This window comes from Glycine max, chromosome 11 (genome assembly GCF_000004515.6).
Source record: "Glycine max cultivar Williams 82 chromosome 11, Glycine_max_v4.0, whole genome shotgun sequence".
Taxonomy (NCBI): Eukaryota; Viridiplantae; Streptophyta; class Magnoliopsida; order Fabales; family Fabaceae; genus Glycine; species Glycine max.
In genome coordinates, this window is record NC_038247.2 from 4,655,604 (window position 1) to 4,670,871 (window position 15,268).

The following is a 15,268-nucleotide window of genomic DNA, read 5'->3' on the forward strand; positions in this document are numbered from 1 at the left end:
ATATTTTATATTATATAACAAATGTATATATATAACATTTTTATGCTCACCATTTTTGAAAAAAAAAACAAAAAAGATCAATTTAACATCAGTATAAAAAGATTATGTATAAAATATTTTTCTTTTTGGAATAACATGTGACAAATGAAAAAAGAGAAAAATGTTACATGAGGATAACATCCTTTCCCACACATGTGAAATTGGAAAAAAAATATTAAAAAATAATGGAAAAAGTGTAAAATTAAAGAGAAAAAAAAAGGATAATAAAATTAAATAGTAAAAAGCGAAAGGAAACAAAACATATAAAGAGAAGAATAAATAATACATTTGGAATTTAAAATGAAAATTAAATAAAGTTCAAATAATTAATAAATAATAAAACCAAAAAGATCAGTAATCTTAATTACATATAATAGATTTGAAATAATTAAAATTATATATTTAATGATTGGATTACTTGACTAATAACAAACAAATTTTATAATACTAATTGGTTTTTTATTTTTTCACAAAAAATAAAATTTTCATTAATTAATTATAATACATTTTTTAAATAAATAAATTTTCATATTAATAATTATATTAAAAAATTATAACAAAAATAATTATTAAAAAATTATATATGAAAATATATTTAAATTAAAAACTTGCCATCCCTCGCCCCATCAAATCATTCCTTATCAAAATTGTAATTTTGGTCCTCCAATTTATTTTCAATTTCAAATTTGGTCTCCTAGTAATTTAATTCATTACGAATTTGGTTCTCTTATTTTGTAAAATCATGTAATGTTGACCCCCAAACCACAATTGAACATTGACACAAGTGATGTTGACCGCCACATGTCATGTTGTTATTGGATGATGACGGTAACATTTTATAGTATGATTGAATGTCAACTTCATGAAAGATAATTTTTTTCATTGACCAATCAAAACATAACATGTGACAGTCATCATCCAATAACAACGTGACATGTAACAGTCAATATCACTTATTAACGGAACGACTAATTGTAGTATGAGGAATCAATATTGTACAATTTACAAAATAGGAGGACCAAATTCGTGAATTAAATTACTAGAGGACAAAATCTAAAAATAAAGATAAACTAGGGGACAAAAATAAAATTTTGGCATTTAATTTTAACCCAAACCCAACACTTTGTCTAATTAAATTGTATAAAATCCTTTTTGCTTGTCATGTAATTTGGGCACGGAACCTGATCCCATCCCCTCTTTCTTCCAATATCTAAAACCTAGAACCCCACTTGGTATAAATATATACAAAATTATCAATATGAATATCATCTATCTATCACTAAGCAATAGCCCCAGTGAGTATGTGCGAGGCATCGATTAGGGAAAAAGAAGACACAACATTTTTTCACATAAAAATACCACAAACCAATTTCACTCACCCACCCACCACCCCTCAAATAGACCCAGCAAAATACTCACCTTCGTGCGTAAACTTCCCCCACTCCCATTATTAAGGTACATTACCACTACCACCCCTTTCCTAGTTCTTTTTTATTCTCTGAATTTTGCCTTAGCCAATGTCTATTCAATTTTATGTCACATTTTTTGCAGTCAAATTGGTTATTGTATCTGACCTAGCTCATCCCTTATATGGATATTTTTTTTGTACCTTATGTATTATATAGCAAAAATTAAAAAAAAAAAAATCTTTATAGGTAACAGAAAAAAGACTTACTAGTAATGGCAGGAGGGAAGATCTTACCCCTTTTCGTTCAACGTTTTAAGGAGCACCTCTATTAAGTATCGAGGTTATAATTGATTGATGTCCGTTTTTTATTTTATTTTTACTCGTATGATTCTGCACATCCTTTTCATTCTTGAGACATGCAGTTACATGTTCATCATATTGTAGACTTTGGATTTGGTTAGGGTTTATTAATACCATACCCACAATAATGCAGGGATTTAGGCTAATTTTACTATTGGGTCTTCGTCATTACGGGTTTTGGTGGTGAATGTGATTTGATAAAGATCTAGTACCTTAATCGGGATGTGCCTGTGCTGTTTTGTGCCTGTGAAATCTGACAACTGCTAAGATTTTTCTGAACGTTTTTATGCTGTTGTGGATTTACACTGCTGGGGACTGAGATCATTGATTCCTACCCTAAGTGGTGGAATAACATTTTTTTTTTTTTTTGGAGTGGAGGTTTAAGGGTTGGGCATGGAGGGATGAACTAACGTTGCCAGATATAAAATGATGCAATTTTCAATTGCTAGCTTTCTGTTTTGATTCTCGTAATTGCGATAACAAAATCACTATCTTTACTGTTTCTCTTTGCTTGGATTTGTTTTGGGGATTCTTTTTTTGACTCGAATTTTACGAAAAAGATATTCAAATTTGGGCTTCAAGATTAATTATTTCCTTAAGTTTTGATTTAAAAATATTAATGTCTCTGATGCTATTATAGCATGAATCTGCCTGAACTCAGCGTACTTACTTGGAATCATGTCATTTATGGCATTGCGTGTATTAATTCAAATTTCCTTAAAATGAATTCGTTATGGAGTCACGCATGAACTATTATTGCCTTTTCAAAATTCATAAAAGATTCTGATTTTTTTTCTTCAAATGATGCTTAACTTATTAAAGCCTCTAATTCATTAAACGCTTTCTGTGTTCGGGGCATTAATAAAGAAAATTTAGATTCTTCTGTTAGTTCACATTGAATTGAAGCAGGGGTTTGATAAGCCAATGCAGAAAGTTAAGTTGCCACCCTCGGAGGGTCGGGGAGGATAGTGGACCATATATGTTATTTATACAAAGTTTATACTGTTGATTCTCATTATAATTCTTTGCTTTCACATTTTTGTATGATGATAAAACTTATTTTTGAACCATGTTGCATATGTTTATCTTTAACTGATTTGAACTTGTTCATTTTTGTTTTATTAACTCATTAATGTCATTGCCTTATACAGTCATAAAAAGAATTCATAAACAAGTTATTGTAATTAATGAACAAATAATTTTTTTTTTGTACTTACTACTAGTTACATGAAACTCCATCAAGAAATTTAAAGAATCTAGAATGAAATGGAATTGAATTAAATCCTGGACAAAATAAGATGCATTAATTAAGCTCACTTTTAAAGAGTTTGTGCTCATATTTTAACATCAATGAATTTCTTTAAAAATTAATTATTAACAATTATAAAATATTATGACTATGAGGTTTCTTTCCAATCTTAGTCATATGGTTATTAAGCTCACTTTTAAAGAGTTTGTGCTCATATTTTAACATCAGTGAATTTCTTTAAAAATTAATTATTAACAATTATAAAATATTATGACTATGAGGTTTCTTTCCAATCTTAGTCATATGGTTATTAACTTCATCAACTTTCAGGCTGTTGCCTGTTGCCACCATCCTGTGTCTGAGAATAATTTATATGTCAATGGTTATTAACTTCATATACTTACTGATATGCCAAGAGGTTAAGTTCTGTTGTTGATGCTTATTCAAAAACACAATGAAGTGCCTCATATTTCCGTCAAAGTTCAAATAATCTTGCTACTCCACCCTAGAATTAGGGATAGTGATGAATACACATACATGCACACACATGTCCACTGGGCATTCAATTCCTTGATGCACTTTTAGTACTACCAAAATCTGATTCTCCATCAAAACTATCAAGGTCTCCATGGCCCCTGATTTTAGCATGAGGTAGCAAGGTTATGTGATCTCCAATAAAAAAACAAAGGCATTTTTATTTGTGTTCCTGAATAGACATCAGCAACAACAACTAACCAGTAGAAACACTTGTCAATAGATTAAACTGATAATTGCAGATCTAATATATTTTTATATTTGCATTATTGGCAAGGTCATCACGGTCCCTGATTCTAGTATGGACTGCTTTGGAGAAGCAAGGTTATATGAATTTTGATAGGAAAATAGGGCATTTTAATATTAACCAATAGAAATATCTGTCAATAGGTGAAACTAATAATTACTGATTTAATAATCTTGTTGAATTTAGAGGAAATCGGTGCTGCTTCCTAAATTCTAATTCCTATGTAAACTAAATGTATCTAAATGTGATGTATGAACTCGTTTAATGTGTGATATGTGAGCTGCACCTTATTCTAACAATTCTAAACTTGCATTCTTGACTATGTAATCTTGGTTGTCTCCCTGATCTACTGTGAAGTAGCAAGGTTAGTTGAACTTCAATAGAACAGTAAGACATTTTGGCTTATGTGCTCCTGAATAGACATCAAAAACAGAAATTAACATCCAGGCATACCTGCGAGCAGTGTTATCAATGGCGGAAGGCCAAAATTCTGCCATATAAAGAAGCCATTGCGCTTTATGGCACCGCCATGGCAGGCCTTCCCTTCATACATTCCCTATGTTGGTTGACAAAAAATCCATTACGCCATTCCACCATGGCTGCCATTTAACAACACTGCTTGTGAGTAGGTGAAATTAATAATTATCGATCTAATAAATAAGCAATCACATTCTAGTCAGCAATCAACCTTTTCCTTGAAATAGTTATAATGGCAAAGATTCATTGCTTCAATGCTGCCAATTCATTAAGTCCGTACTAGATTGAAACTAAGGTTACTGTCTTGTAAGAATTAAATTGTAGTTGTAGAAACATTGTCTGTTTTTTGTGGGGGTAAGGTTTTGTACATCTAACCTTCCTAGATCCTGAAAATGGCAGGAGCTTTGTGAACTGAGCCATCTTTTTCTTTTTTCTTTTAAATTGACATGCTCTTGCCATGAAGTTTCAATGTTTCTCTTTTTATTCTGAACTTCTTTTGTAAATTACTGTGGCTAAGACTTTGTTGTCTGACTTTTTCATGTAATGACATTTTCTTTAACAGGGTGGTGAGATAAGAGTCATCAGTCATAGCTTGCGTATCATGTACCAAACTCTATTTTAGATTAGTGTTATCAAAGTGCTTCCTTGTTCTGGTGTTCAATATGCTGGGGAATCTGATTGCCCTCAGCAGAGTTCAGGAACAGCATTTGTATACCTGGAACAACCTAATTGTCCAGAAAATGGTGAACAAGTCAACTTTGTAGCTGCTCGATTGAATGAATCATCACATAGGATGCAAGGGCCTCAGATAGAAAGACAAGGTGATTTGTCAACTAATTCAGATTGTCAATGCATTGGAGCTTCATGTTGTGACTGTCAAGTAGATTACCAACATGAATATTGTGGTTTTCATGATTTTGAAGAAGACATGGTAAATGAACCTTTCTTGACATCTGAGAACTCTGTCTCTGTTGTGGATACAATTGAAAGTGAATCACCAAACAACAGTAGGGAAGGAGACTTGTCATGTTCCGAACCCAAGTGGCTAGAGGGAGATGAATCTGTGGCATTGTGGATCAAGGTAACCATAATTCTTTTAATGATGAATGTTTGCTATTCTCCCTACATTGAGATTTTTGGTTGCTCCATGACTCTATCCTAGCTTCATTAATGTTGTCTATGCATTAAACTCTGAATTTGCTACTCTAACTGATCTGGAATGCCTGATCATGAGAAATTATTCATTTAGAAACTTGGAAGGTTTTCACTCTGTTAAAAATGGAAAATCAAAATGCAAGCTTTGCTAATTTTCTATTCTTTATGACTTCTTTGTCTTTTTAGTGGAGAGGGAAGTGGCAGGCTGGTATCCGATGTGCAAGGGCTGACTGGCCGTCATCAACTTTGAAAGCAAAACCAACTCATGACAGAAAGAAATATTTTGTTATATTTTTTCCACACACAAGGATTTATTCTTGGGCGGACATGCTGCTTGTTAGATCAATTAATGAGTATCCCCATCCTATTGCATATAAGACTCATCAGGTGGGATTGAAAATGGTAAAAGACTTAACTGTTGCACGGAGGTTTATAATGCAAAAGCTAGTCGTTGGCATGCTGAACATGGTCGATCAGTTTCATTTTAGTGTATGTGGTGACACTATTTCCTTTTCTACACTCCTTTTCTTGCAGTTTCTCTCTCTCTCTATACACACACACACACACGTACATATACATATATATTCACTTTCTAACTAGAGTTTATTCAATAAATACAGGCTTTGACAGAAACTGCACGTGATGTGAAGGTCTGGAAGGAATTTGCAATGGAGGCTTCTCGTTGTAATGATTATTCCAATTTTGGAAGAATGCTTCTAAAGCTGCATAATGTAAATTTCAATTCCTGATGATAGTATCTTTAACTTTATGATTTCTCAATACTTGTTTTATTAATGTATCGCAGTTGCTTAATATAGTTGTCTGTGTTGATGTTTTTCTGACCCTTGGCATTGTTTTGCTAAAACAGTAAGGAATTATAAATTTTCTAGGAAACTTAAATTGCTAAAATTTGTTTTGTCATAATGTTTGAACCCCTTGTAGCCATTTTTCTCTGTTGGGTTCATACACTGAGTGTCAGAAATATCCAAAAAATTGTCAATCAAATGATGAAATGCTTGTGATTGATTTGCAATGTTTGTCCATTATTATACATTTTTAATTCAATTAAAAGTGAAAAAACTACTTGGAAATATTGTAGTTTTGGAATGTTATGTACAAATAATTAATGGTGAACTGAAAACATTAATTGATACAGTTCCAATGCATTGAAAGTTGTTTTACGATTTGGAGATACGGTAGAAATTGAAAGAATGAAAACTAAGCATTAATCATTCTTTTGTTTATCTTTGGCATGTGAATTTTGTGCAGCATATCTGCTTTGATTAATGCTTTATTTGTTAATTTTTTTATAATGTTACACGATTATAGGCCTCTTATCCTGTTAATTTCAAAGTATATTGTTTTTGCAAGCTTCTGATTATTTTTCTCAGATAGTAATGTTTCTTGTTATGGCATGTTAGAGGATATCAGACCACTTTCCTCCACTCCTTTGTATGACATTCTTCATTGGTCTAAGAGGCTTAGAGCACTTTTATTATCTTGTCGTACAACTAGTCATGAATTACTTTCTACTTTGCTTGATATATTATGCATTTCATAATTCATTATACTATCCTGAAATAAGGAGCATTTTAATTTTTTGCGTCTGTTCTTATATTAGATATGCTTGGCCTTTTCTTACTATATATATATATATATATATATATATATATATATATATAGAGAGAGAGAGAGAGAGAGAGAGAGAGAGAGAGAGAGCTTAGCATGATATCTCTTCAATAAAGCACATATCCATTCTTTTTTCCCTTTTAAGATTTCATATCATGTACTTGGCTTAGAATATCTACTTGATAATTTGATCAAGTAAATCAATATTAGATTTGATTGATGGCTGAATTACCAATATACATGTGAAGCTGAATGCTAATACCTACAGTATGCTTAGCATAGACTCTGCAATTTATGTCACTGGAGCTATGCTATCGCTATAAAGTTTTTTAAGTCCTAATATTAATAATTTTCTTTAGATAAATACAACAATGGTTGTTTCCATGATTTTTTTAATATAACTTTCTCCATGTGACTGAAGTAGTTTTACACTTTTTTGCCTTACAGAGCATACTCCAGCACCATATAAATGCTGACTGGTTACAGCATTCTTATCCCTCTTGGGCTGAAAGATGTCAGAGTGCAAATAGCGCTGAATCAGTAGAGCTTCTAAAGGAGGTACAATGTGATTTTGACTACCAATTCATTACAACTAGCATATTTTTGCTCACAAAGATGATAACAGTATAAAAGAATAGAAAATGAAAAGCTTAAAATTTGAGTAGGCAGAGTAGCTAAAGGATGTCTCTGATTTTTTCGCTTGTGTTATCTTGCTCCCTTTCTTTCATTAAGTGCTTTTGATGAAACGACATTCAAGCTCAGCTGATTGCCCAGTCCATAACCCATAATGGAGTTAACAGAAATAGATCTAGAAATTTGGCATTAAAAGGTTTTGATCATAGCCAAAAAAAGGTTTTCATGATTATTTGTTTTTGTTGACATTTTGAATTTGGTAGTATTTTGACCTCCCTTTACTGCCGCTATAAACCAAAATGAGGCATTTTTTATCAAATAAGGATCCACTGTGATTGGTTGTAGGTCCCACTAATTTTATTTGATAAAAATTGTCTTTTTTACTCTAGCATGATTTATTCCTCTTCAGGAGAGGATCCAAATCCAAACTTAGTGAGCCATCCTTCTGCTTCATTTCTGCTGAAAATAAAAAGTTTTTCATTACTGTAGAGTATGCCTAGGTCATTGTCCTCTGTTTGTTTTGTTTATATTACACTAAATTATCTAACTTCTAACTGATAAGTTATAACAAATAAAGAAAAGAAAATTGAAGTCTTCAACCTAAAGAACCCAATAGGCTGACGCCCTATAAAAAAATAACGTAATCAAATAATAAGAAAAATACACTTTTCATAATGTTTTGTCTCCCAGGTTTCAGCAAATCTCCATAAAATATACTGTTTCAAAATATCCATCATTTTGCAGAATAAATTATGTTTGATTTTATTTGTTGATATAGAAAGCCAAACTAATTATTTTTTTCCAACTTTATCCTACCCTCTTGTTATCTCCATTAAATGGAATGCGAAAACATTAATGAAGTGATTTTGTTGTGTTGAGTATTTCAATAGAGGCTAATTCTGTCAGATACATTTAATAACTTCAAATACTGTACTTAGCTGATATAGCCTAATTTATTTTTAGTGCTTTGTAATAATATATGACATAGCTATTGTGGTGCTTCTTTCAAGGTGCTTAGATTGAAATCACATGTCAATTTTTGAATACATGCAATGCAACAATGAATGCACATGCCCTGTTACAAACAATGATCACAATCTTTTGGCTCAATATGTTTGGTTGATTTTATTCCTTTTCTTTTTCAGGAATTATTTGATTCTATTTTGTGGAATGGGGTTAATACTCTCTGGGATGCAGTTGCACCAATGCAACCAACATTAGGTTCTGAATGGAAAACCTGGAAGCAGGATGTAATGAGATGGTTTTCTACACCACCCTCCTTATCAAGCAGCAAAGACACCCGGCAACAGAGTTCTGATGATTTGTACCAAGCAAACCTTCAGGTTTGTAGAAAAAGGCCCAAACTTGAAGTTCGTCGTGCAGATACACATGCTTCACAAGTGGAAATCAAGGACCAAACTATTGCTCTTGAGGCTGACCCTGGCTTCTTTAAGAATCAGGACACATTGAGCACATTAGCAGCTGAGTCTTGCAAACAGGAAGGCGTTAGGGAGGTGTCTGTGGCAACTGCTTCACCTAGTAATTTGGCCAATAAATGGAATGAAATTGTAGTTGAGGCTACCGATTCTGATTTTTTGCATACCAAAGAAATGGAATCAACACCTACAAATGAACTGACTGTTGCAAATTCTGTAGAACCTGGTAGTAAGAATCGACAATGTATAGCTTATATTGAAGCAAAGGGAAGACAGTGTGTGAGATGGGCAAATGATGGTGATGTATACTGTTGTGTACATTTGTCCTCTCGATTTTTGGGCAGCCCAACAAAATCTGAAAAGCCTGTTCCAGTTGATACTCCAATGTGTGAAGGTACAACTGTTCTGGGTACTAGATGTAAGCATCGTGCCCTACCTGGCTCTTTATTCTGTAAGAAACACCGACCACATGCTGAAACAGAGCAGACATCAAATTTACCCCAGAATACACTAAAGAGGAAGCACAAAGAAAATTATACTGGTTCAGAGGACATGTTTGGCAAAGACTTGGTATTGGTAAATCTTGAAAGTCCACTGCAAGTGGATCCAGTGTCATCTATTGGTGCTGATTCTGTACATGGAGAAAGCAACTTTAATGAGAAACCCATGCATTCTGAAAATGATCATAATGCAATGGTGACAATGCACTGTATAGGTTCTCCTCCCTTTGATAAGAAAAATCCTTGTATGGAAGGTCCTAAAAGGTATTGCTTGTACTGTGAAAGTCACCTTCCAAGCTGGCTTAAGCGTGCAAGAAATGGGAAGAGTAGAATAGTATCAAAAGAAGTGTTCACAGGACTTTTGAGGGACTGCAGCTCATGGGAGCAAAAGGTACATCTGCATAAAGCATGTGAACTATTTTACAGGTTATTCAAAAGCATTTTATCATTAAGAAACCCTGTTCCTAAGGATGTCCAATTCCAGTGGGCTTTGACTGAAGCCTCTAAAGATTCCAATGTAGGAGAGTTTTTTACAAAGTTAGTTCACAGTGAAAAGGCAAGAATCAAGTTAATATGGGGATTCAATGATGACATGGATATAACCTCTGTCATGGAAGAACCACCACTCTTGCCATCCACAATTAATGATAACTGTGATGAGGAAAATGCCATCAAATGTAAGATATGCTCTGCAGAATTTCCTGATGACCAAGCACTTGGTAACCATTGGATGGACAGTCATAAAAAGGAAGCACAGTGGCTCTTTAGAGGCTATGCATGTGCCATTTGTCTGGATTCGTTTACTAACAGAAAACTATTGGAAACTCATGTTCAGGAGAGACATCATGTGCAATTTGTTGAACAATGCATGCTTCTCCAATGCATTCCTTGTGGGAGTCATTTTGGAAATACTGATCAATTATGGCAACATGTTTTATCAGTTCACCCTGTTGATTTTAAACCATCAAAAGCTCCTGACCAGCAAACTTTCTCTACTGGCGAAGATTCTCCTGTAAAACATGATCAGGGAAATTCAGTCCCCTTGGAGAATAATTCTGAGAATACAGGTGGTTTACGGAAATTTGTTTGCAGGTTTTGTGGGTTGAAATTTGATTTACTACCTGACCTAGGTCGACATCACCAAGCTGCTCATATGGGGCCAAATCTGGCTAGCAGTCGCCCTGCAAAGAGGGGAGTTCGCTATTATGCATATAGATTAAAATCTGGCAGACTTAGCCGCCCTAGATTTAAAAAAGGTTTGGCAGCAGCATCATACAGGCTTAGAAATAAGGCTAATGCTAATTTAAAGCGAGGCATTCAGGCAACAAACTCACTTGGCACGGGAGGAATAACCATACCACCTCATGTTACTGAAAGTGAAACAACAAATATTGGTAGATTGGCAGAACATCAATGCTCAGCTGTTTCAAAGATTTTGTTTTCTGAGATTCAAAAAACGAAACCTCGGCCCAACAATCTTGACATTTTATCAATTGCTCGCTCTGCTTGCTGCAAAGTTAGTCTTGTAGCCTCACTGGAGGAGAAATATGGAATTTTGCCTGAAAAGCTCTATTTGAAGGCAGCAAAAATTTGCAGTGAGCATAGTATTTTGGTAAATTGGCACCAGGAGGGGTTTATTTGTCCTAGAGGTTGTAATGTATCAATGGATCAAGCTTTGCTCTCTCCGTTAGCATCGCTTCCTAGTAATTCTGTAATGCCCAAATCTGTGAATTTATCTGATCCTGCAAGTGGTGAGTGGGAGGTGGATGAATTTCACTGCATCATCAATTCGCGTACCTTAAAATTAGGTTCAGTGCAGAAAGCTGTTATCTTGTGTGATGACATTAGCTTTGGGAAGGAATCAGTTCCAGTGATTTGTGTAGTAGATCAAGAACTTACGCATTCTCTTCATATGAATGGGTGTAATGGACAAAATATAAGCTCTTCTATGCCTTGGGAGACCATTACCTATGTTACAAAGCCAATGCTTGATCAATCCCTTAGTCTTGATTCAGAGGTAGGTCACTGTGACTTGTTCTGTGATCATTTTCTAACCAGAGGGATAAAGAATCTAAAATAGATCATATTTCTACTAAGTTCTTGTAAAATCCTTTTACTTGTATTGAAAAAACTATCTAGAGTCTAGACTGTTAAGTACTCAGGTACACTCATAAATGTTACTCTTCTACATAATACCTTTTTTCTTTTTTGAAATTGTAGGTATAATATATATTTGTTGACAATATACCATTACTTTTAATTGATTTTTAATATTCTTTAGCCTATCTGTTTATTGGCAGAGTCTGCAATTGGGATGTGCCTGCTCATACACTAGTTGCTGTCCTGAAACTTGCGATCATGTATACCTTTTTGGCAATGACTATGATGATGCAAAAGACATATTTGGGAAACCAATGCGTGGCAGGTTCCCATATGATGAGAATGGTCGAATAATCTTGGAGGTAATTTTTTTTTTATCAATTAAAGTGTTCTATACAAAATCTGAGCTAAGAATTAAATTTGGATCTGTTAGGCTTTACTTGGTGATGGTATATCTAGTACTTGCTAAAATATTGAATAATTTTCTCTTTCAGCTTACTTTTACTTGTTTGTTTCTGTTTTTTATGTTCCTTATTTTTATCATTGCAATTTGCAAATATTTTGGTTAGTATTATTATAGCTGCTTTGAATGTGTTGACTTAGCTCTGTTGGCAATACCATGATGTAGGATCTTGTGCTGATTTTGGAGAATTACTTATATAGGATATTTTTAAACATCATTATTGGCTTATTGCATGATGTTGCCTTTGTGTTCCCTTCGTAAATCAGTGTCATATGCAGAAGATTTCTGCCTTTTATTCCTTCTCTATTTCTTTTATTTATTTACAAATTTTCATTTTGTTCCACTCCGGGAATTGTCCTAAAACTGCAGGAAGGTTATCTTGTCTATGAGTGTAATCATATGTGCAGATGCAATAAATCCTGTCCAAACAGAGTATTGCAGAATGGAGTACGAGTCAAATTGGAAGTCTTTAAAACAGAGAAAAAGGTTACTCTTTTTTTTTAAAAAAAATAACTCAAATGGTTCTCAAATCAAAAGGCTTGCTACATTGACTTTTATGATGTGATTTATAGGGATGGGCAGTAAGGGCTGGTGAAGCTATTCTACGTGGCACATTTGTGTGTGAATACATTGGTGAAGTTTTAGATGTGCAAGAGGCACGCAATAGGCGCAAGAGGTTTACATTTCTTCTAGATGTAATTTCTTTTAGATTAATTGATTTTTCCCTTTATACTGACTTGGTCTATATCAATATCAGATATGGTACAGAACATTGCAGTTATTTCTACGACATTGATGCTCGTGTTAATGATATAGGCAGATTGATTGAAGGACAAGCTCAATATGTAATTGATTCTACTAAGTTTGGAAATGTCTCAAGATTCATCAATCATAGGTGAGCATTTTGCTCCTTAACATACTATTTCGCCTAGTGTTGCTTGCAACATGGTTCTTTAATCGATTTTTTGCTACACTATCTGGTTTAAAATTCCAGTTGGTAAAATTTTATGATTTCCTTCCAATGAATTTTCTTCAACCAAACTTGCATTACTGCAAAGCAATTGTATGTCCTGAGTAAGTTTTTGGCGGGGGATTTTGCCTATTCCACCATCCATGAATCCATGCTACTAATGAGCTGTTCAAAATGTCCAGGACTGACAAATGCATAAACTTTTGTGACTAGCAACTATTCTACATTCTGATTTTTACATCCTAAATGTATGTTATGATGGTTTCCTCTAACAATTTATTGTTGTTGTAGCTGCTCACCAAATCTTGTCAATCACCAAGTTATTGTAGAGAGCATGGATTGTGAACGTGCACATATTGGTTTTTATGCAAGTCGAGATGTAAGTACTCTCCTCTATAGGACTATTTCCTTGAAAATAATCCAACATTTATGATGCTTGGCAATTTCTACATGCAAACTTTTTTTTATTTGTTATATGTATGATATATCTGACTGAGTTGTATGAAAGGAGACTCAAGCCAGAGAAAGAAACATGAGATGTGAAAAGAGTGCATCATAAAATATTGATGGTCACAGCTTTATTAGATTGTTGCCTTGCTCTGACAAAGAAAGCAAAAATATAGAAAGGTTGCCTGCCTATTGGCAAATATGTTGTTAGAAATTTGCTTTCCATATTATGGTTGAAGGATGTATTATGGTATGCATGGATATAATGAGCATCACACGACACTCCCATGTTTCATGCTTTGTTTGTGAAGAACATTCAGTCCTGCATGTTATGTTGTGAACAGTGGACAGACTTTCAAGTAGCTTCTTTGTATGCCATGGATTACATTTTTTGTTTCTTGTTGACAGATTACTTTGGGTGAAGAGCTAACGTATGACTATCAGTACGAGCTTATGCCTGGAGAAGGATCTCCTTGTCTTTGCGAATCCTTGAAGTGTAGGGGACGCCTTTATTAGAACCTCAATCTGACTGTTGTTTCAACAATATTTTCTGATTGTCAATTTGGAACACAAATGATCTGCTCAACATTAAAAGATTCCAATGTGGAAAGGCCCAACTCTGAAGGATTCTATACCCATTAGCCTTGATGTCTTCCAACAGATGAGAACAAATCAATCAACCTGAGGCAGGCAGCTTGTAAGGGAGTCAGCTGTAATTTTTTGACTGTATGGTAAATTCACAGGATTTAACTGTGATTTGGATTGTTTGCCATGTACAATATGCCGTTACCCCCCTCTGGTAGAGTAGGCATGTTTTTACAGCTTTGTGCACAATTGTTCTCCTTTCTCTTGCTTTATCCTCCAATTTATCTCTTTAGTGCCTGATGTCATAAAAATAATTTGGCAATCCCTCACTCCTTTTCCAAGTTCCACCCACAAAAGAAATCCCCACAAGAAGTCCAGCCAAAAAAAATATCTGCAGTTAAAGCTGTCTTGATTGGCTATTGTTATGATTTTTCACATTTTTTTTCTCTCCGGATCATGGTTCTCAATTTCCTTCACCAGTGTTTCGGGAATGTAAATATGTTATGTTTTTTAACTTATTCGTTCCTCCTTTTCTTTGCTAAGTAACTTATTCATAGAAATAGCATCGTTGTAAATTGTGTCATTTAAAGATGAGTGCAGCTTTTGCTCGTTTTAATTTATACTAGTACCTTTTATGATATGAATGCCTGAATAAATCACCTTTTATAAATATTGCCTGAATAAATCGGAAATGCACCTAATGTACCTAATATCAATCGAATGTAAACATTCGAACTTAATTCCCATGGTGAATATCTAAAGTGGATACCCTGCTAAAAAAGAAATTTATTTATTTCCTTATAAGTTAGATAATTCAAATCCTTTTATAATACTAATGTTATTCATATACTGATTTTGTATCAGTTTACATTTGTAAAGCTTCCATCATTAAACTATTAAACTATAGCTATTTTTTTTCATAACTTATACGCGTCTGCAATTTGATGGTGCCATCCATGTTGAAACCCTATGAAATGTGCTGCTAACATTATTCTATTAATATAATTCAATAGAAAATGAAGAACAATGCATTCAT

At 33.8% G+C, this 15,268-nt stretch overlaps 1 protein-coding gene and 1 non-coding gene across 5 annotated transcripts; both read left to right on the plus strand.

Moving 5' to 3' along the window:
* Positions 1 to 838: 838 nt before the first annotated feature.
* MIR1520P (microRNA MIR1520p) lies at positions 839 to 977 on the plus strand. The gene has a single exon (NR_048742.1). It is a non-coding gene; the product is annotated as a microRNA MIR1520p (primary transcript).
* Positions 978 to 1,299: 322 nt separating this feature from the next.
* On the plus strand, positions 1,300 to 14,848 carry LOC100776704 (histone-lysine N-methyltransferase SUVR5). Of its 4 annotated transcripts, none has more exons than XM_014763859.3 (12): positions 1,300 to 1,494; positions 4,877 to 5,395; positions 5,656 to 5,958; positions 6,090 to 6,200; positions 7,546 to 7,656; positions 8,877 to 11,684; positions 11,968 to 12,129; positions 12,600 to 12,716; positions 12,803 to 12,906; positions 12,988 to 13,125; positions 13,492 to 13,579; positions 14,056 to 14,848. In XM_014763859.3, the coding sequence occupies exons 2-12, from the start codon at positions 5,108 to 5,110 to the stop codon at positions 14,161 to 14,163; spliced, it is 4,338 nt and encodes a 1,445-aa protein (XP_014619345.1). In that variant the 5' UTR covers positions 1,300 to 1,494; positions 4,877 to 5,107; the 3' UTR covers positions 14,164 to 14,848. The 4 variants fall into 4 exon arrangements, with proteins under 4 accessions (XP_014619345.1, XP_014619346.1, XP_040862527.1 ...); XM_014763860.3 differs by lacking the exon at positions 1,300 to 1,494 and adding an exon at positions 1,565 to 1,787; XM_041006593.1 differs by lacking the exon at positions 1,300 to 1,494 and adding an exon at positions 1,802 to 3,914.
* Positions 14,849 to 15,268: the final 420 nt, after the last annotated feature.